The following is a 22,907-nucleotide window of genomic DNA, read 5'->3' on the forward strand; positions in this document are numbered from 1 at the left end:
CTCACTAAAGTTCCTCAAGTACCTCATCAATACACTAACTATACGAAATACCAGGTTTTAAAATAATCTGAATACCACCCCAGGTCTATTGTGAATTATGTTTTTTAAAGAATACCTGAACAAACCTGGCTCAAGCAAAGGGTACCACTGGGTAATGTCTAAATAGAAATGAGTCAAAATTATATAAAAATGATAATCAGAATATCATTTATATTAAATTATGGTAAGGTTTATTCAAGTGAATATGTTTACAAGGCAAAATAGAATATATACACCAACAACAAATATTTTCAACTGGTCACAGGAATTAGGGTAACTGAAACAATTTCACACAAGATACCCTGACCCCAATTGTTACATTTGGTCTTTAACTGGAGAAATCTTAGCGAGTTATGTTTTTATTTTCAGCTTACAGATACTGTTTGTTGTAGTTCTTTAATCCTTCAGAAACCAAGGACTTTTTTAGTGGAAAATTCATTCACTGATTACATGGACTGTCTTCACAGCAGTTTTTACCTGTAGGCACCAGGGTGCATGCCTTTCACATAGAAAGAACTGTAGTGTAGGATTGTAAAACTCAGCGAACAGCAGCAGAGAGCACCCAAATTACCCTGAAATCAGATTTTAAAGATTGTTGCTCTCTCAAAGATATAATGTACATTCAGAAGTTAGGCTTGTGTTTCTTGACTTCAACCATAAGATGGTGGATGTTAATTAGTTCAGAACGCACTGCCAGTCCTTTGAATGGAGGCTGAGAGAGTACTTTGTGAAAACGGTGATAGTACTGAATCAGTTGTGTTAGGGCACCCTGCGAAGGTATTAAAATAAAAAGAAATTAAAGAGCATAATAACAAAATATACACAGAGGTACAAATAACTGATAAAATGCAGGCAACACGCAAAAAAGTGCTTTAACAGGGTAATGAGCCATCTTGAGAAGTCACAATATGTTCACTGTGCCTTGGCACCGTTTCTGTAACTTCCAGGAACTACACTGATAGGCTAAAATTACACTCTTTAAAGTGAATTTCATAATTTGATGTTTTGATGCAAAGTGCTGTTCTGGGCAGCCCACCATGGTATGTGGTTTCTTTAATGTTCTTCTAAGCACTTATTGAACACTTGTGTCTTCTGGATGGAGGCACTGTCATCCTGGAAGTTTCCACTATTATCAGGACAGAAATGCTTAATAAGAAGATAAATATGATCACACGGGAACTAATATTTATCCACAAGCATAAAAATCTCCAAAGCTAACCAATCAACAAGTAGTGTACTTTGTTAAATACACAATACAGTTATACTTGAAAATAACACAGTATGACATTGTAGTACCTGCACTCTTGAGCATAACAGTGTTTAAACTGTGTTCTGAGAGGTTTCAAGAATGGATGACAGAAGATTTGTTGTTGAATAGCACAGGCAAGTAAGAATGTCACTGCATTTTGTACACAACAGCAATGACTGTAATAAACCAGTAAGACTTACTTTAGTGTGTGCCACACTCATCAACTTGTTGAAAAAAAAAAGTAAAGGCTAACATATCTGACTTTATTGCTTGCTCCACTGTCCATTAAACAACTGCTTGATTTGTTTGAACTTGGTTTAGAGAATCCAGCCCCAAGCCTCATGACACTTATGTAGTTCTCAAAAGAATGTTGTCATTGTAATTTCCACTTGCCATCCTGGATCAACACTGCCATATGATCAAGATTTTTTTTTTTTTTTGCATATCAAAATGTACATTTATGTAATAAATTTGATCAGCATGATTTTTGGAATTTAAGAAAGCTAAGAGACTGTACATCATTTATTACAGGATGTCTAAAGATACTGTGTCAAACTTCCATCATAACTTTTTTTTGTTCATTTTGTTGTCAGAAATACAAGTCTCATGTTACCTCAATATATAAAAGTAACTTGAAACTTCGAAACATCTTATACTGACCTGAATGATGCCAGTGCCATTTTTAAAGTTAGTGAAGGACCGCATGACATCTTGGCTAAGGTTTTCAACGGATTGTTTCCATGAACTAGCAAAGCCTCTCACCAAGTGGCTGGCACGTGCTGAAAAAAAAACCAAAAACAATTCAATAAATGCTCATTCATTTCCACAACCCCAGTTTCCATTAAAAGGAATATCTGATGTAAGGCAGGTAACAACCCAGGACTGAATGTCAGTCAATAGCAGGGTATAATCATGCATATTGCCACATTTACTTACAACTCAACCAACCAACTAAGCTAATATGAACATCTTTGAAAAACGGAAGACCTAGAGTAATGCACAAAACAAAAAAGAGTAAAACATGCAGAGAACGATTAAAGTTCAAATAAACAATGACTAGTCTGGGAATCAAAGCCAGGTCCGTGGAGCATTGAGGCGAGGTTAACCAACATGCCTCACTCTATTTCAGGTTATCTTCAATGAATCTCATCAATCTGCATGAAAATACCTTACCAACCAGCAGGGCTCTGCATCACATCATTTTCTCATTAATCCTTGTTCATTGAAAGCTTGTATTCCTGCTGATCTCTTACCTTCCTCACTTTTCAGTTTTTCCATCTGACCTTTTTCTATTAGAGCCTCACTTTCTTTCACAAAAGCAATCATTCCTCCAAATGGTGGGGACAGAATCTCCTCAATAAACTCCTGTTTGAAAGAAAAGTCTACATATGTCTACATGTTCACAAATACCATAAGCAATACTAGATACTCTAAACAAAATTTATTTTAGAAATTTATTTCCAAGGTATACAGTATATTCCTCAGGAATACAAATGATGAAGAAAGATTTTATGAAATTAACTTGTGACTAATGCACATGCATTATAGAATTAAACTTGTGAAAATAAATCCATTTAAGATGCTTTGGGTAAAATTAGCATACTTGACCATTGTATACTGTACTATACCCACTTGTGTCCTTGCCAGCAGCAGTTGCTGGAAGCCTTCCACCTCTTTGCTATCATCCGCAGCTCTCTCCTGTGGGTGTAAACAAGATACTTCAGTCATTTCCCTGTGACAACTGCATTTTTAAATGTAAGCAATCCAGGTCATCAGTTAATTGGTTATGTATGTATTCAATTCTACTCAGCCAGCATTTAAAAGGCGATAGATAGATAGATAGATAGATAGATAGATAGATAGATTTATTAATCTCAAAGGGAAATTCACATAATCCAGCAGCAGAATACTAATACAAAAATAATATTAAATTAAATAGTAATAAAAATGCATGTAAAAGCAGACAATAACTTTGGGTAATGTTAGCATTTACTCCCCCGGGTGGAATTGAAGAGTCACATAGTGTGGGGGAGGAACGATCTCCTCAGTCTGTCAGTAGAGCAGGACAGGGACAGCAGTCTGTCGCAGAAGCTGCTCCTCTGTCTGGAGATGATCCTGTTCAGTGGATGCAGTGGATTCTTCATGACTGACAGGAGTTTGCTTAGTGCCCGTCGCTCTGCCACAGATGTTAAACTGTCCAACTTTACTCCTACAATAGAGCCTGCCATCTTAACAAGTTTGTCCAGGCGTATCTTAAGTCATTGAGTAATACAGTAAGATGATATAAGCAAAAATCTGAAATGTTGATGACCACTTTGATTAACAGGTGGTAAATGTTGAGTATCCCTAATCCAAAATGCCAGGGACCAGAAGCACTTCAGATTTTGGATATTTTTGGATTTTAGAATAGTTGCATATACATAGTAAGATATTCTGGGGACATCTTTGTTCAACAAGGGAAACGCAGCCAAACCAAATAAGAAAACTCTTATTACCTAGCCATCATTATAATGTCCATAGATGTGACAAACACATTAAACCTCAAAAGTCAGAAATATGACACATATACTGCATTTTATTTCCCTTTTAAGAGGATAAATGCTGCATATTTGCACTGAAGAAAGTTTATGGTTTTAGTTTATATAGGCTACCTGTTCTTACTTCTCATGGAACAGATCGACAGATCAGGAAGATTTCAGTTAACTTTCACTTCATCATGCCCGCTGTTGTGGAAACTATTAACTGGTGTGCATACATAAAATATAAAAAGGCAGTTTAAAGAAGTGTCCAGTTTCACTAATGTAATAGAAGCAATTTACTGAACTCCCACCACAATAACGGCACCTAGCGAGAATGAAGCTGCTTTTGATAAAAATAAGCAGTGACATTCCATTAAGGTATAGTGCAGGAGCTAGCATTTCACTCATTTCCTCTACGCAGAGCAACTGTCCCATGTCACTTCATGGGGATGTTGATAGCTGATTGAATGATGACGCTTCATAATGCTTGCTGCATCATGAAGGGGCCCAAATACTGATCATCAGTCCTGTGTCCTAGCTTTAACCTCCATGGCCCTCCGGGTTAAGAATGAACAAACCAGTTTGGAATCTGCACCTAAGCTGTTCACATACACTCAGCAGTAAAAAAAAACCTGTCCTGGTTACTTTATGAGGTCAGTTGTCTGCCTTAATATAAAATGTCCCTGAAATGTATTATACGTCCTCAGTATTGGAGAAGTTCTGTTTTTTGAAAGTTGGTCAACAAAGCAGCAGTGACTTTACACGTAAAACATATTCTATAGCAAAACCATTTAAAAAAAAAAAACACACAAAAACTACCTACTTCCTTCTTTCAATTCCTAGAAATGTAATATGAAGATACTGTGCAGCACCAGATCTTGGAGAAGTTGGTTAAGTGCACATTCTGTGTTTTACTCTACTAGCAAGCTAATTAGATATACATGCTATAATATAGTTTATATTGGCAAGAAAAGATGAAAACCAAATGCTCAATGAAACATAATGAATGCACACATGCTTTTCAGGAGAAGAAACAGAATACAATACATTTACATGATATTACATATAATTTAAATTATTAAAAATTCAAACGGATCAATATAATTAAATATTGCTGAAAAAAGTTTAACATTAATATGAAATATTGCAAGATTTATAAGAAATTATCAAGTATAAGACTTGCCGTAAAAAACACAGTACCAGTGAATTGTCAGAAGAAATTATTCAACATAATCTTTTTCCAATGATTTGATTTTCATCACATTTACATTTATGTATTGATCTTATGTTCTTATTCAAAGCTGCTTACAAGTCACAAGTATTACTTTAGATATTTTTAAAGTACTTCAAATCAGTTGTGGGTGTTCAGCAGCTTCTCAGGTACAGGCCAATGCCTTAGCTTTTAGTTCAACAGCTTGTTTCCCTTTTAAAATGCCTTCATTGTCCATGACAAATAAATAAATTTTTCATTTTTCTGATTCTCTGGTTTGACTTGAACATTGTTAGTGTACAATGTATGATTTTATTTATTTTTTAATTTCCATTTTGCAAAAATTTTGTCAGCGAAAGAAAAATGAAACACACTCCTTGAAATAAGACTTTGTAAAAGTTTCTTTGAAGCTGCCAGTTTGGTTCAGCAAACCGTATATTTAGTCTTTAATATTCTGTAACAATTATAGGTAGCAGAGTATAATCGAGGAAAACGTAACACACAGTGATGTCAGTGAACAGGTAAAGACACAAAACCATTGATTGGTTTTACCAAGAACGAAAAGATGAAAAGAAATGACGAAATTCAGAATCCTGCAAGAGTTTCTTGAGACAAAGCCCAGAAGATATTTCTCTTACCATCAGCACACTAAGCATCATATCATAGTTGTTAATGAGGAAGATGAGTTGCTCCTTTCGAGATGGAAACTCAGCAGCCATGCGCAAGACAAAATTTTCTACCTCCACCTGTAAAAATTGAACATATAGAAAGAAGTGATAGTGTTTTTTTGGACTCTATCTAAACATCTTGCACTCATGTACAAAAAGAGCTGAAGATGCAATCCTGTTTCAGTGTACATTTGTATTTATTACCTGCAGCTGTCCAAGTAGTGCATTAGTCTTTTCACTTGGAAACGTCTGGTTGATACTAACGATTGCAGATGAAAACTCTGCATACCTCCGTGTAATCTAGGTAGATAAACCAAAGGAAAAAGAACATTTGAGTTTTTCTGTTGTTGTGAAAGAAAAAACATCTGCATTTACTTGATGTATAAGTGGGTTAAGCACATAGATGGATGGCTGCTAGTTAGTAATAAGGGAAAAGAGCAAATGATCTGCTGTATAATAAAGAATGGAAAAACAGTGCAGACAATAGAAACACCTCCAGTCTATCCACAAAAAAAAGTATAACTTTATCAAGATTATTAAAAGATAAACTAAGACACCAGCCTATTAATACACAGTAAGGTGTTTTATATGTACATACAGAAATTCACACATGCCAATTAAGATGTACAAAACAGTTAAATTCAATAAATGAATTAAACAGTGTTTCACTGGTTAGACCAACTTCAACATATCTGCCGAAGACATTTAATTCAGACTTTTAATAGCGGCGGTATAGATTTTAATCAGTGCCCAGTTCACATGACTGCAATCTTCACTTACATAATGTGGCCTGGTGTCAAGTGTTCCAAGTCTCTGGGGGTCGGTGTTACGAATACTTTGAATATTTAGTTCCAGGATTAATTCAAACCTTGGCCACAGGATTTCCAACACTGTCTCCCAGTATCTAAAAGAGTCCCAGATGACTAATTAAATAAAAAGAAAATTTCCAGAAACTCCAAAAGAAATTATAATTTATATTAAACCAAGTCAAAAAAAACTAAAAATAGTTTTGTTGAAAAAGCAATGACATTTCTTTTGTAAAGATAAAAAAAATAACTGCATTTATTGTGGGTGTTAATAAAGCTACTGCATTGTAATATCCATCCATCCATTTTCCAACCCACTGAATCCGAACACAGGGTCACGGGGGTCTGCTGGAGCCAATCCCAGCCAACACAGGGCACAAGGCAGGAACCAATCCTGGGCAGGGTGCCAACCCACTGCAAGACACACACAAACACACCCACACACCAAGCACACACTAGGGCCAATTTAGAATCGCCAATCCACCTAACCTGCATGTCTTTGGACTGTGGGAGGAAACCGGAGCGCCCAGAGGAAACCCATGCAGACACGGGGAAAACATGCAAACTCCATGCAGGGAGGACCTGGGAAGCAAACCCAGGTCTCCTAACTGCGAGGCAGCAGCACTACCACTGCGCCACCGTTCCGCCCGCATTGTAATATATACTTTAATAATTATTTTTGTTCATACAGATTTATTTTTCACTTAGGTAAAAAAAAAACTGCTTTTTTATTTCATCCATTACTGTATTATTAATAATCATTGTCATGCTGCATATTTTTCATATATGAATGTCTTCTGGATTAAATAGGTGAAAGCAAGAAAAACTCTGAAGCGGGAATTGGTACAAAAAGTAAAATAATTGTGCAAAATCTCTATATAAATATTGCAAATAAGCAAATTTCAAAGCCTCTACCTGCTATGACAAATGAACATTTAAATTACTACAATAACTGAAACGAGAAAGAAAATACAGTAGCAATAATTGTGTTAGGTACATTTGTAAACAAACAGCTTAAATTGCTTTTTAGCTTTCACAGCTATGAAAATAAACAAACAAGAGTGCTACAAGACAAATTCAGAAAACAAAATACAACACCTGCTTATGATTTCATTATTCTGTATGTGTCAAGTAATGAAAATAACAGCAAAATAAATTAACATTTACACTTGCACAATAACGTGTAGTTAGACAGGTGACTTGGTTTAACATGGACAATCTTGAACACCTTTTCAGTCCCCTGACTGCATTATGACAGAGTTACTTTGAAAGAGAGATCATATACTGCAATAAATTTGGCAAAGTCTTTTTGGTTGCATACACAGTCTGTGGTGTTAACCATTTACAATGTTGATTTAAAATGGACATGAATACCCATGTTGAGCATCTGATTAGTACCATGCCAGAATAGTAACTTTTTCAAAGAACAGAGTGCAACAACAAACTCCTGATTTAATTTGGGACACAAAATGCCAAGGCATTGTCCTTCCCCTTCTTGTCCTCTTACAAAACCTATCAACATTTACTTTTAAAATCTGTAACATAACTGTATTTATGTTTCCCCAGCCTTAACCAATTTCAGTTCCACTTAGAGGGGACACATTGAATCCTGTCCACAGCATGCTCAAAAGAAACCAGATTGTTCATAACTGGTTACTAGACAGACTACTTGACACTACTGGCAACTGCAAAAATATTATTACTATACTGATTAAAACGTGTTCAAAACATAAACTTGCATAGGTACATTTTCACATGGTTGTTGTTGCTTTAATAAAATTGTCTAATGGGCAGTAAATATTTTCATGAAACTAAAAAGGCCATACGCCTGAAATATACCATGTTGTGGAAAAGCTTTAAACCACTGGATTAGTTAATCCTTCTCCCTGCACCAGAAAAATGATTTTATAACTTCATAGTCCATAATTTCTTCAGAATCAGATGATTCTACTTTAAAATAGCTATACCAGTTCAAAAATCAATAAAACTTTCAAACAAGTCCATCTGTTTCATTGTATAGACAATAGGTTATTCAGCACTCGTTGTCCCCAACACTTAGGGATGACTTCAGAAGACAGAATGTTCACCCTCTGCCACCCTAACAAGTACAAAATCAATCGACCATAACACCTATCTAGTCTATTCTGTCAAGATGGCAAAGCTCTTGCCTTTTAAAGCCCTTGCACGAGGTAGCAGAACAACAAAATTACTAAACATTAGTGTGCTGAAGATTTTGGCTAGGTGAAGCTTTTACATAACCTTTGCCTGGTAACCTGATGAGTGATAAATACAGTATGTTTAGGGGTTCATACAGAAGAATTCCAAGATGTTTGTCTTAAGGCTTTGCATTAGGTCATACTATGAATAACGCATTTCATTTAAAATCTTGCAAAAGAATTCCCTAATACAACTGAATAGATTATGCATGTGAACGACCAAACATACTTACTTGTCTATAGCTGGTATATTCCTTTTGACAGTGATAGCTCTGAATCTCAGGATAATGTGAATGCACAGAAATATAGCAATACTATCATAACAGTCCGACACATAGGTAGCAATATGTTTCTATAAGAGAAGAAACAGGCAGGCTTTAAAGAGATAATACAGCCAGTTGATCTATGGGAAAAGAAAATATCCTAATCTTCTCACCAGAAACATGGCAAGTGTTTTCCCCATTATGGAGTTGAAGAGATCCTGAGCAGAATTCCCTGTCACCATAAAAAAGTCGCATAGAAAAAGGTATTCACGACAGCTGTTGTCCAGTAAGGCATAGTGCTGACTGCGGAACAGTGTCTCGAAAGGATACTGAGGGGGAAAGATAGTGTTAATTGGGCAATATACATATACAGAAACTTCTGTAAAAATCTGTTTATCATACATCTGATCTGCAGATATTTAAAAGTGTATAATATAGTCTACCTTTTTCTAACATCACACTTTTTCATTCATTCATAACTAAGAATAGCTGTTATTTGCACTTACCCGAGCATCACTCTTTTGAGCCGCATGAGGTACTAGGATGGGAGCTTCCAGTTCAGTGGAGGAGATTATGCTTCCTCGATTGCCTAGTGTAAAAATTGTGTTTCTGTTTTTTAGGGAAGGTTTGGAAAAGAAACGTTTACTTGGATTAAGGAAAAACACAACCAATATGTAATGAGCATTGCAGAAAAAACTGCTTATTCAAAAAGAAACTGTTAAAAGTGTTTATAAAAAAAAATTTGGGAAAAGATTATGCTACAGTGGTAGTCATTCAAATAAAAGTACTTGGCATCAGGACACTTGTTGACCTGCTTAAATCGAACATCAGAACGTTTTTCCCTTTTCACTCAAATACCAGTTTATACTTATCCTATGAAGGCCTGCAACTCAACTCTTTTAGAAGCACCCATTATACGTCTATACTAACCCACAACATTTTTTACACTTAATCTCTCAATGGCCAAGAAAAGATTGCCAAATATCTGAATGGCAATTCAAAAACATTTGTTCCTTAGATTAGGAGGGCCTATTCCTGTGTTAGGAGTTTTCACTGATTGTCTTATATGCTTTTACTGTGAAGTGCTACCCAACTTCCACATTCACAAACTCTCAATAACAATTGTTTTTGCTAAAAAATTACAGTGGCATACCAATTCTTCTGTGGTTTAACCAAAAAAAAAATCAATTATAAATGTTTACTAGTATATTTTAACAGATGCTTCACAGATAGCATCATAATTTTAAAACATTTTAGTAAAATAAGCAACTAATTAATTCTTTAATATGTGAAAAAAATAAAACTTCAAAAATTAAATAAAAAATTGAATAAAAATTTATGTTTGATGACTGATTAGGGAATAGGTTACATACATATGTATTCCATTTCCTCAATGGGACAAAAAATGTAATGCTACATCCACATGTTGATACACATTTCTATATTGTCAACACTGAATGCACCTAACTGGCCTGAATCAGAACACATAAAGCTTATCTGAATTTCAGCTTGCATCAGTTAACAGACTATAACTCCAGTGCTCAAACATAGTCTTGAATGTGAAGTGCACTTTAATTTTATAGTCAACATTATTAACTGTAATAGTATCTCATTTTAATACTGTCAAAATATAATAAGGGTTAACATATAAGGGACCCAAAAAATTCCGGAATTGTTATTAAAAAATAAATAAAAACAGAATGGCATTAAATATACGCAATTCCCTTTCAGCCAATGTGTATCACATCTCAAGGGAAGTATTTTCACATGTCCCAGCACTTCTTCCTTTCCTGAAAAAACTTCCTTCACTTATTTTTTGTCACAGGGAGTGAGATCAGGAGAATGCAGAAAGTGTGAAGCAACAACCACATTGTTTTTTGGTCAGGAACTCTTTGAGTGACAAAGCAATGTGTGCAGGTCCATTATCACGGTACAACAGTCTTTGCAAATGCACTGTCACAGAGCAAAATGCAGCTTTGCATGCACCACTTCTCATGATTTTTTTTTTTATGGATGCTTTCCCACAGATGTCTCAGAAGTTCAGTGTAATTGATGTTGCTTATTAACTGACCAGTCTGTTCATGGGGGAACTTTATTAAAAAAATCTATTCAAGTTAAAAAAAAAAAAAAATGAAAAAAATTGCCAAAGTCAAGTGGGCATTTGTAGAATAAATGGCAGAAATACACATCTTGATCAACACAGCACAATGACACATGGCAGATTGATCAACAAGTCTGTAGGCCTAAAATATCCAGCAGCAAACAGTTGATAACATCCTACTCTTGTGCTATTGATGGATTCCGGGAATTTGTGGGTACCCTCCTCATATATTGACAGACACACTTACATTTGGACCATTATCTGAATTATCACTGTGAAGGTGTGGATTTTTTTTTTTTTTTTAAATAAGGGTTAACTTTTCCAAAATAATCACAATAATGTGTTCTGCATCACTGTTTCACTGTTGTAAAACTTACTGTATTATTAAAGAATGTACTAAATTACCAAGTAGCGCAAAAGTATTACAAAAACACAGCTATAAAAGAGAAATAGCAGGAACCAATGAACCTGATCAATGCATTACAAATACAACAGTTGCATGTTTTATATCGTTTTTCTATTTCCTTTTGCACTTTGTTTATACATACAGTAATTGTGACTATGTAACATGCACTTGAAGGATGATGGCTGTCATGTTTCCTCTTACAAATACCTAATGAAGGTCATCAACCAAATAGTTCAATCCTTACTGTAAGCAATGGTGTGTTAACATTAAAAGAAGGGGAGTTTATCTTAAAAAAAAAAAAATAGAGCCATCTTTCCTTAACAGAAGAAAACAAATTAATATATCAAAATGTTCACATTAAAAAAGGGGCTATCCTTTGGCATAATGCAGATATTGTAAAGGAATTTAACCAAAAATGGTTGTCATGAGAGGTAAAGTCTGAAGTCTGAACAATACAAATTAAACAACCACAAGTGCCTAGTAAGAGCCCATACCTACAGCATATACAACTTGTCAATATAAGGAACAGTTTAAATAATATAGACTACCAAGAATTCCTTCACCATTGACTGTGCTTGAATGGTTCTTTGAGATGGAAAGGTCAAAGATTTCTAAATCTTGTGGCAGAAATTTGCATAAAACAATCATGGTTTCAATACAGGAAACAGCTGGTTCTGCCAAATTCTAACAATTGTTTACACCGATTTCTGTCAGATTTTCCCAGTTTTTCTTCTTTCCTTGCTAAAAGATTTGATAAAATTTTGAGGATCTACTTTTCAATGGATAGCATATAAATTAAAGTAAAAAAAAAGTTTACACATTATTGATCAAGATGCATTTTAATGTGCTTCACATGAGATGTCACATACCTCGTAGAAGAACATAATTTAAATTCTACTTTGATCTTTTATAAGATTTTGCAAAATGACACAATACTAGAGAGAGGAAAATGGAAATTAAGAAATAGAGTCTCTATGCTTAGGCTTTACACAAGTGATTATTTTTTTAATTTAAAAGGATATCTTTCTTGGCAGTGTCCTCTACACCCATTAAGTCATCTTTATCAGCTACTTCTTCATACTGTAGAAAATAAAGGGAAGAAAAATTAAAATATCCCTCAGGTTTTATTGATATTTATTAAAATGAATAAACACCCTTTTGTTTTCACCTCCAAGGCAGATTACTGTATATGTCCCATACTGAGGTTTATTTACAATCTGCCACAGATAAGGAAAAAAAAATGTGAAGCACAAAAAGAATTCACAGTTAATGAATAAAAAAAGGATTTAACTGTTGTCTAGGACTTGACTATTATATACATTATCTCTAAATAAATAACCAGGCGGGACGGTGGCGCAGTGCTGCTGCCTCGCAGTTAGGAGACCTGGGTTCGCTTACCGGGTCCTCCCTGCGTGGAGTTTCCATGTTCTCCCCGTGTCTGTGTGGGTTTCCTCTGGGCGCTCCGGTTTCCTCCCACAGTCCAAAGACATGCAGGTTAGGTGGATTGGCGATTCTAAAAATTGGCCCTAGTGTGTGCTTGGTGTGTGGGTGTGTTTTTGTGTGTCCTGTGGAGGGTTGGCACCCTATCCAGGATTGGTTCCTGCCTTGTGCCCTGTGTTGGCTGGGATTGGCTCCAGCAGACCCCCGTGACCCAGTGTTCAGATTCAGCGGGTTGGAAAATGGATGGATGAATAAATAAATAACAAAACTTGTAATGTGTATTTCTTTAAAGGAAGGTCCTGTTTAAGACATTTTTTAAATACTTCATTCATATTACACCACCATATGTACAGCATTTTTCCACTTTGTTTCAGCTTTTGGAAAAGAGTAACTTCACTTTTCAAGAAAACAGGACTTCTGAGTATTCAATGTGCTTACAAAGCTGAAACAAGCACAATAAATCCTTAATCTAATTTACCTCACTTCAGTAAACATGAAATTTAACTGAAAAAATGTTCTTAATCTGAATTTCATTCTTTATGCTAATCTATTGAAGACCTTTACTCGAACAAATTACATTGTTAGTTAAAACACAAATGAGTTTAAAATATATTTTTACTTCACCTCGGTTGTCCTGAAGTGGTTTATTATGTGGTGGGTGAGGCAATGCTCTGTATTAGTGCATGCTGTATCTATTGCCCCAAAATCAGAGAATATTGTGCTGGGCTCCCATAGTGGAGAATGGAAACATGTCAAGCAATACTGGTAGAGCAAACAAACTTTTTCTTTCCTCGATCAAATATATTTTTAAGTGCAACTGAAATACAGAAGCAGCAGAAGTGTTTCAAACCACTGCTTATAAAATTTTATCACCGTACCTTCAGAAATGCTTCCCTTTTTAGCAGTTAAAATCTTGCAACACCATCAGTATAAGACCTTTAGAAACCTGACAATCTCTAAAACCTTGGTGTTTAAAGTACTACTACAGCATATTAGCTTCAAAAACTTATTATGCTTACATTTCATTTAAAAAAAAAACAAATATATGAAACTGTACATTAGATTATAAAAAAATCTTTATAAAAAAGTCTTTATATTTATACTTTTTATCAAACTTCACACATTTTAATACTAATGTTGTTTATATTAGTCATATTTTTTTTCATATTAACTGTCACAAAATGTTTGAAAAATAAGTTCCTCAATAAATATAATCTGCAGTAAAAAAAACAAAACCAAATGAGTATTTAGCAAATTCAGTGTTATGGCAATTAGTCAAACTATATCACCCCTTTTCATAAAAGGAAAAAGTATTGATTTGTTTGAAGTTCTTTAACCTAACCTAATTCTTTAACACTACCAGCATGCATGATATGGTTTATGTATCGTCCAATTAGCTGTTATAGTGTTTATAACTAATTCAATTTCTGTTGTGTGAAAGTGATTTATGTGGTATATACAATAGCTATATATAGTCAGTTTTTAAGTCAAACAAACACCAAGAAGGAAAAGTTTTCTAGTGAATTTGCACAGCAATAGCAAAAAAAGACCAGAATTATATGTTGAAATGATGTCATGATGCTTACTTGAACTTTCATGAGTCGTCCAGTATATGATTTGAAGTAAGAAAAGTAGATCTTGCACATAATGTCGACATATTCATCACGGATCTCTTTGGCTACATGACGCTCATTGGCCAATAAGAACTGATAGAAAAATCTGAAACATTACAAGTCATTGTAAATCATAGTGATATTCATTTAGACATTTGCTCAGCAAAAAAACAAGTTAAGGAAAACACATGTCATAAAACCTTCCACTCTTGAAGTGTACAAATTAATAAATAAATAGTTCTGGTACCTATATTTAAGTAGGGCATTCTGTGGGATTTGATAGTTAGTCATGGGCTTCCTGAATGAGTAGATTTTCTGCAGGATGAACTCACGAATCTTGGTAACAGCCTAACAGACAAAGGCAAATTGTTAAAATGTAGCATAAAAAAGTAGCAATTGATAAAATTATTAGGAGGTGTATTTTAGTTGTTTTGCCAGACTAGTGATCTTACCTTGATCTTGAGCTTTTCCAGAACTTCTTGCACATCATTACATGCTAGTGTTTCTCTGAAGGACTGTTCTTTCACATAGTTAATCTTGTTATCCAGCTCATGAAGCTGCTCTACAAATTCTTGCTCAGTAACAGGTGTGTCTAAAATTATTCTAAACAGGAACATAAAGCAAACACTTTAGGACTTGATGAGTACAGTATGAAAATGTCACAACTCAAGTAAGATGTATGAGATTTACAGTTATCAACTAAAATTAGTCTATGCCAGGCAAAGATAATGGAAATGTGTACTCTGTCAAAGTTTGACTAGCACTCATCATCTGAGAATCTAACTATAAGTTTTTACTCTCAATACCGTTTTACACTTTACAAGAGTATGCTGCTACTATGAAAATATGAAAATATTTTTAGTCTTAATACAGTTATTTTATCAGTAAGGGTGCTTTGTAATAAGTTCTTGTTAACCTTTAAATGTGGAAGGGTGTGGAAGAAACCTGTGTTATTTCATGGAAAATAACTTTCATGCAATGAGTTTCTAGAATATTACATGTAGGAAAGTTGTTCAAATGATTCAAAGACATAATCTCATATGACAAGTATATGAAGGTCTCTATACCAAGCATGTAGCAAATATTAAGTGAAGAAGGGAATGCAAGTGTATGATTGACATGAATAGTTCAGATTTTAGCCATCACCCATACTGATGTAAAACTCTTGATGAGTTTTGAACCCCTTTATTTTTGCTGTTTCTGACATCTTGTGGATATGGTAGTACACAAGAGGAAGGGATCTTGAGAGTCAATACAATATGATTTATCTCAAAATTCCAAAACCTGAGCATTCACCACCCAATGGTTACCAATGACAGGCCTATAAGTCACTCTCCTTTTGGTCTCTGAAGTAATCAACATATATACAGTATATATATACACACACAGTATATATATATACATATGCCAACATTCCAGCAGCTTATTGTAAAAAGCTTGTGGAGGGCTACCCAAAACATTTGGCTCAAGTTAAACAATTTAAAGACAATGCTACCAAATATGAACAAAGTGTATGTAAACTTGTGACTGACTGAAATTGTGTTAGTCAAAAAAAATTAAATCTGTCTGTGAACATTGTCAGAAAAAATTACCTTTGCCCTGCCCAAAGTAGATGTCTTAAACAATATGCCAAATATATAGTTTGTTAGTATAATATCTGTGGAGGAGTTATAAAGTGAGTTTTAAAGAATTCACTCAAAGTGTATGTAAACTTCTGTCTTCAACCATTTATGTTTAATACACACTTATTTTTTCTTCATCTGGGATCATTTAACTTATTCCTGATAATCAGCTGGTTCCATTCAACAACAAAAGGAAAAACTTAAGACTTGTCAGACTGTTAACAGGAAATGATACACTTTTATGCAGGTGAAGTATACCTCATCCTTAAATATTTCATGGTTGGTTTTCAAAATGAAATAAAGCTGACAAAACTATACACTTACATCAGCTATAGCTGCTTATTTTTATTTTTTGACTCTTAACGTACCCAGTAGGCCTACACTAATGGCCACTGCGCTTTGTTTAGTAGGAATTCTTAAAGTTAGTCTTCTACATAACACCTTTTTCATTTACTTTTATCTCTGCCTCAAAATTTTTATTTCTCAGTGCTTTTTTAAGTTATTGTATACATTATTGTAATGTCATGAGTTGCACTCTTTGGAGAACATTTTAACAATATTCTGTAGTTGTAAAATATAGAATAAACTGATTGAAAAAAATCTGTTCTTACGCCATCATAGAACTGGGGACCATTAACTCATCCACCAGCTGACTCAGTTCACTGCGTACAGACTGACGATTCTTGAGTTTGATATTCATGGCAACAGACTGTTCCTGGAGTGTCTGAATCTCTGAACTGATGGAAGACAGGTCACTCTGGAATGAGCTCAGCATCTGTTCCATTCGCTATGCAATACAATAACAAATGCAATAACTGGAATTAGTAGAAGGAAGTAGGAATTTTCAAAACACACATTTTAAGTTGCAGGTGCTTTTAAATGTATTATCAAAACAGTATCAGTAACAACGATTTAAAAGTTACTTTATAAAAACTGGAAAACAATACTGCATTAGTATTTACTATATATATCACACAGTAAGCAGAAATTGAGTATCTTAACTGCTATGCAATATCACAGGAAACCAATTCCAGTCATTCACAGTTTATTGTAAAACAGTGTATTCTAGATGCAGCAAGACTGCAACATTGTCCCGATTGGCCAATTCAGATTAACTTGTTGTATGTTTAGACCGTATAAGCATGTAGTATGAAATCAGAAAAGGAATAATGAAAAGAAAAAGCTCCACTACTTTATGCAGAAGACATTCAAGAGCAAAACTGAATGTTCATTTATCAAATAATTCAAAGCACCATATGACCTTGGTGAAGTCTGATCTTTGTTGACAGGATGGCTGTTACTCAGTACTGAGTTAGGAATCACTTGTGAATAATGACAAAAGGCAGTAATAACCTGGTGTGCTGTGCATAACTGATAACTAGGATTCATACCGATTACATCAACATGGTTAATATTTTGGATAATATATTTATGTATACTATTGAATACATAATAAAATACTGAGGTCTAGTTGTGTGTGTGTGTGTGTGAGATCCACTTCCTATAAGCGATCTGATTGGTCAGTTTGGTTTTGTTGACACAACTGAAGGAAGAAATGTGATTGTGAGACACACAAAGATCAGTAAAAATGTAGGAGGCATGCTGAGAGTCACCATCAAAGAAGGTAAGTATAAAAGCAGACAAGCAAGACAGACCCCTCAAAATGACAGTGTCTGAGAAGCAGGTTTAAGGGGAACACACTCGACAGATGAAGCGCTGGTCAAGAAAGGTTCAGACACACAAAGATACCGAGGAAATGTGCTGAAGGTACATGTAGGGCAAGAGATATGAAATGTTTTAAAATTTATTCTATGAATATACATATATGCACACACATATATGCTGCACATTCTATATATACACATATAAATCTTAAAGTTGTCAATGATAAAACCTCCACTCAAGTAAGTAGTCATGAATAGGCACAAGGAGGTGTTTTTGATGGGGCTCTTTTACTTTACTGTATTACAATAGTCTCATGGGCAGTATCGCATTTCTCTGCAAAAGACGGACTACTACAAAAGCATCAGCATCTGTATGTTTAGTTCTTATGTACTCACCTCAAGAATAGAGTCACAGGCTGTAATCTGGTTATGCAGAGAAGCAATATTCTGACTCTCTTTGATATCTTAAGTTATATACAGTTAAAGAGTGGTTTTTAAAATATTAGTATGGAAGTCTGAAGAACTGGTCAAAAATATACTGAATCTGTAACTTGTACAATTGTTGGTACAGTATAAACTTTATAACCCCCATGTGAGATCCATTACAAACATTTTAAAATTATTTACAGATATCACTATTCAAACTCTTGAAATAAGCAATGAAAAGTTCTGATTCTAGAAGGATATTGACCTTGATGAAGTCTGATCTTTGTTGACAGGATGGCTGATACTCAGTACTGAGTTAGGAATTGTAACTAAGTAGACTTGCATACTTTGGAACACAAATTACATACTGTATATACTGTGCGTGACTACTAAGTATTTACTATACATGATTACTATGTAGATAACTGAACATTCAAATTTCAAATACCACAAACATTAAACTGAAGAAAATATCTTCTTAAAAGACTAAATTAAACATGTACCTACTGTACAGTATATGCCACGTTATAGTGTTATATTCCTTCGCACGGCAGTCATAGTGTGACACAATTTGCTTTGTACCTCGTCATTGTAAATGGTGGCCTTCCCAGGTGAACACTGCTGAGGGCATATCAGCTACACGAATGTGTTAAGCACCATGATCAGATGAGGACTGATCAAATGATGATGGTACCTCACTTTAATTTTCGATCTCAATCTCCAGATCACTCGCAACAAAATCAGTCAGATTCAGCACTAATACACAAAATGTCATCCATGGAGTATTTTGTTTTGTGCATTCACTTTAGTCTCTCGCCAGATGTCGATGCCATTTTAGAGGTTATTTGTTCTTCACTACTCATGCACAATCAGGGAATTGAGGTTAAATCAACAAAGCTAACTTTCCTTCTAGTAATGGTGAATTTTCTCACAGTTTACAGCCGATCACTGTCCTCTACTCCTGAATTTTGCCAAAAGTCGACATTCACCCTGAAAGAGTTAAAGAATCAAAAGTTGCATTGTATCATTCTTAAGCACCTACATAGGCTGCTGTTCACTAAAATATAAATATTAATATATATGGAAGATATTGGTTTTGAATGTAATGTACTGTACAACTAGACTTAATGTTTGATTATCAAAGAGAATAATAATTTCAAAGTGTGCCTTCCTTGCACTCACACTAACTTTAAACCACATCACCTTCCACTTCTGTTACTTAGAATATTCTAAAAGGATACAATCTTTGATAGAAGCCTGCTCAATGCGCTGTAGCTCCGATTCTACTTGCTTGGAGTATTGCCTGAGATCAACTCCCTAAGAATAAAAAATACATTGAGTAAAATAGAGAAGTAAGGAGAGGGTTAACAAATTCAACATAGCCAACTTACTGTTTTAAGGGCTTCTTTGACAAGTTCATCTTCAAGGTTGGCTTGGATATGAACTTGAAATGAAAACACAAATTCTGTTATCCATGGCAGGTATTATTTTGACAACATAAAATATTTAAATTACACAGTCAAACAAGTAGACTATTACAATTATTGTGACTATTATATGAGCAACTGCATTATGAGGTTTCAAGAAGAAAACAGAGAATTTGTATAAATTAACAAACTTACATGGTTCCGGCTTGTAAGACATTTCTTGGATTTGTCTTTTCTTAAGTCATTTTGATAATCTTTTACCATATAATAGTGATATCTGATCAAAATTATGGCTACCTCCCACTTTGACTTTATTAACTTGTAATGGAGTACACCCATACTTTTACAGTGTAAATGTCCAATTTATAAAATCTATCTGGATTTTGTTTACAGATAGTTAGTTAGGTAGTTATCATGCAATAATTACAACAATAAAAGGAGTTGTCGAAGAAGGAAAGAATTTCCCGTTAAACTGGACAACTATTACATACAGTAAATAATTATTAGATTTCAACATAAAATTCTCTTAATCCAATTTAAAGTTAGTGGGTTGAGATAATCCTAGCAGACTTTTAGCACAGGACATAAAACACTCTAGATATATAGGTCACTATAATTTAAAACTCTTTCCATTTAATTTTATATAAAGTTTTATGGTGTCCAAAAGAAACAAAATGTTGTGTGCTTCACTGCACTTGTCATCTATCCATTTGTCAGTTTCCACATTGGAAATATAGATCACATAAAAATAAAGAGCAAGATGTACATAAAGTAATTTGCCATCTACAGAAAAACTAGAATGTTTTAAATTTAAAAAAATAGAATACGTTTATGGGCTGACCTTTACTGATTGTAAGTTATGACACTTTTCTGAGGAAGACAAACAATTTAATTTCAGTGACAGACTTACTTTATTTCTCACCATGTGGAAATTAAAACTTCAGATTAAAGATTACAGAGTACAATGCATGAACATCTGAATAAGCATAAACACTGCATTTTTTTACTGTAGTAATGACATGAATACAAATAATACAGATGAGTCAAGTATGAATAAATATCAACTTACTGTCAACTTCATCAAGAATAAACTCATCTGAGGTAAGGTCAAGCTCTCCCAAGTTCAAATCAGACATCTCCTCTATATCAGCCTTGCCCTAACATTGTTAAAGATATGTGATATATGAGCACACCCAAAAGAAATTAAGAGTTTAAGGTCAAGTTCAAGCAAACATAAGACAAAAATTTACAATAAAACAAAACGATTCCTGTGTATGTGGTATACGAGTGTGCTACAGTTCTATTAAAGCTAATCTATACCATTAAAACAGCCGAACTGCTGAAAGTACAAACATACTGTAATAGAATCTCATAATTCAAAATAAATGCAGTGCTTTAAGTCTTGTCAAAGTGTTGTTTGACCTTACTAACAGAGCTTCCATATCTCCGACAGTCTCTTAATCGAAACATTCTTTCATTTGATTACTTCAAAAGTGTCTTATTACATAACTTTTCTCTTTTCTAAGGACACTCCAAAATGTTTCATGGACCTAAGCAGATGAACTTTACTACGATCTTCACCTTTGTTTATTTTCAGATATTGTATGATGGACACAGGTTAGCTGTGTTGACTCATTTTCTACCTCATTATTGTTTAGCTGATAATTAAGGTAAAAAGAAAACAATTAAGGGATCTGAGTGTCAAATAGCAAGTCAAATAAAATGAAGGCAAAAAATGTTAACTAACAGCAAAAAAATCATTAATTAAGAAAATGGTTTAAATGAAACCTTGCAGCCAATGCAACCATCCAGTAAGGGGAATCCCATTTTCTGAAAATTCCTTGAAGACTGTACATAGCAGCAAGTGAAATGAAACGTCAACTTAAATAATCTGGTACCATATTCTGAATCACTTTATTTAACTGCATTCTTATTACAGCAAGACAAACATATACATGAAACTAGCATGTCGGTTTTAAACTGTCTAATGCCACTCTGCAAAGCTAAAAAGAAAAGAATTGATCTAATGCACAAAAGTTTTCCTCATGGACCACTGTGTATAGCAGGTTCAACAGTAAGTTGATAATATTATTAAATATTATTTGACTGATGTCTTTATCTGAGGCCACGTACAACATTTGAGATACAATTGGTTATATTTCTTTTGTTTTTCCAACTGGCTCACAGGCAGGAGAACTGACATGCTCATGGTCACACTATGTCAGTGGCAGGATTTGAACCCATAACTTCAAGCTTTAAATCCAAAGTTCACTATAGTAAAGTCCACTGTGCCACACTGCCTGCCAATAATTTAAAAAAATCCCTACAAATTTTGCATACACTAAAGCACTTAATTACATAATTCTTCTGATGAAAATTGACACCGACTGTCTTACATTTCCACAGCTCATTTATAAAGTATATAAAAAAGGAACTGAAACACCATTCATAATGTACTGCACACTCCTGTCTACAGCATAACATAGTGTTTAATTACTTAAAATGATTACATTTAGTTGCTGCAAAGAATGAAAATGGGTGCATATAAACTGTATGCCAACAAATCATCTAATAAATGAAACACGATCGTATTCTGTTTAACAGCTGAAACCTTACACGTTTTTAACAAAGTTATTGACAACAGCCAACTTAAGCAACATTTCGCTATGCTGCGTAAAATACACAATATATACAATAAATGCTGCATATTCTTATATAATTGTTACATTAAAATAGATCATGTCATATGTTAGACGAACACAGGCAACCTGCACAGCCGGTTTAGGCAAAATTTGTAAGTGAAGACCTGCAGGTGTCGAGAATGGACTTTTATAAAAACACACACAGCTTCCAACCGTATCGTCCGCTTACTACCTTGAATCAAAACTCACCTCTCCGTGCAAGGCGGTAATGAGGTGATGATCCCCGGCGGCGCCCCCGCTGTCACTATTAGGCCTTATCTCCACAGCCGCCATGGATATCAAAATAAGGACCCCTCCTCTTCTCAGCTGACACCAACAGGAAACCTCACACTTCGACCTTTACGCATGCGTAATAATGGCGTTCTTGTACGCAGATTTAAGTAGATCTGCGTAGCTGTGTAAGAGTACTACGTTAAATATGTCAGTAGCGCAATCAGTAAAACATATAAAGACGTAAAACATATATTACAGTCACGACATAGCTGTAATAAACTGTTAAATATTTGTTTTTCATAGCCACTTAAAATATAGTCTAA

At 34.5% G+C, this 22,907-nt stretch overlaps 1 protein-coding gene across 1 annotated transcript; it reads right to left on the reverse strand.

The window, feature by feature from the left end:
- Positions 1 to 204: 204 nt before the first annotated feature.
- Positions 205 to 22,753, reverse strand: vps52 (VPS52 subunit of GARP complex). Its single transcript, XM_039768811.1, has 20 exons — positions 22,561 to 22,753; positions 20,739 to 20,826; positions 19,634 to 19,686; positions 19,484 to 19,559; positions 18,213 to 18,280; positions 16,764 to 16,939; positions 14,983 to 15,133; positions 14,778 to 14,878; positions 14,504 to 14,636; positions 12,500 to 12,557; positions 9,477 to 9,610; positions 9,144 to 9,299; positions 8,941 to 9,059; positions 6,466 to 6,589; positions 5,890 to 5,985; positions 5,656 to 5,763; positions 2,921 to 2,986; positions 2,542 to 2,653; positions 1,949 to 2,067; positions 205 to 808 (listed from the first exon to the last, which is right to left on the reverse strand). The coding sequence occupies exons 1-20, from the start codon at positions 22,642 to 22,644 to the stop codon at positions 662 to 664; spliced, it is 2,169 nt and encodes a 722-aa protein (XP_039624745.1). The 5' UTR covers positions 22,645 to 22,753; the 3' UTR covers positions 205 to 661.
- Positions 22,754 to 22,907: the final 154 nt, after the last annotated feature.

The sequence above is a fragment of the Polypterus senegalus genome, chromosome 11, assembly GCF_016835505.1.
Source record: "Polypterus senegalus isolate Bchr_013 chromosome 11, ASM1683550v1, whole genome shotgun sequence".
Taxonomy (NCBI): domain Eukaryota; kingdom Metazoa; phylum Chordata; class Cladistia; order Polypteriformes; family Polypteridae; genus Polypterus; species Polypterus senegalus.

Excerpts from the sequence above, each read along its gene's own strand:
- vps52 (XM_039768811.1), bottom strand. The coding sequence starts at position 22,644 with ATGGCGGCTGTGGAGATAAGGCCTAATAGTGACAGCGGGGGCGCCGCC. Across the intron at positions 9,300-9,476 it reads CTCAAAAGAGTGATGCTCGG|TATCCTTTCGAGACACTGTT; the intron begins GTAAGTGCAAAT and ends TTTCCCCCTCAG. Across the intron at positions 2,987-5,655 it reads TGATGCTTAGTGTGCTGATG|GAGAGAGCTGCGGATGATAG; the intron begins GTAAGAGAAATA and ends TTACACCCACAG.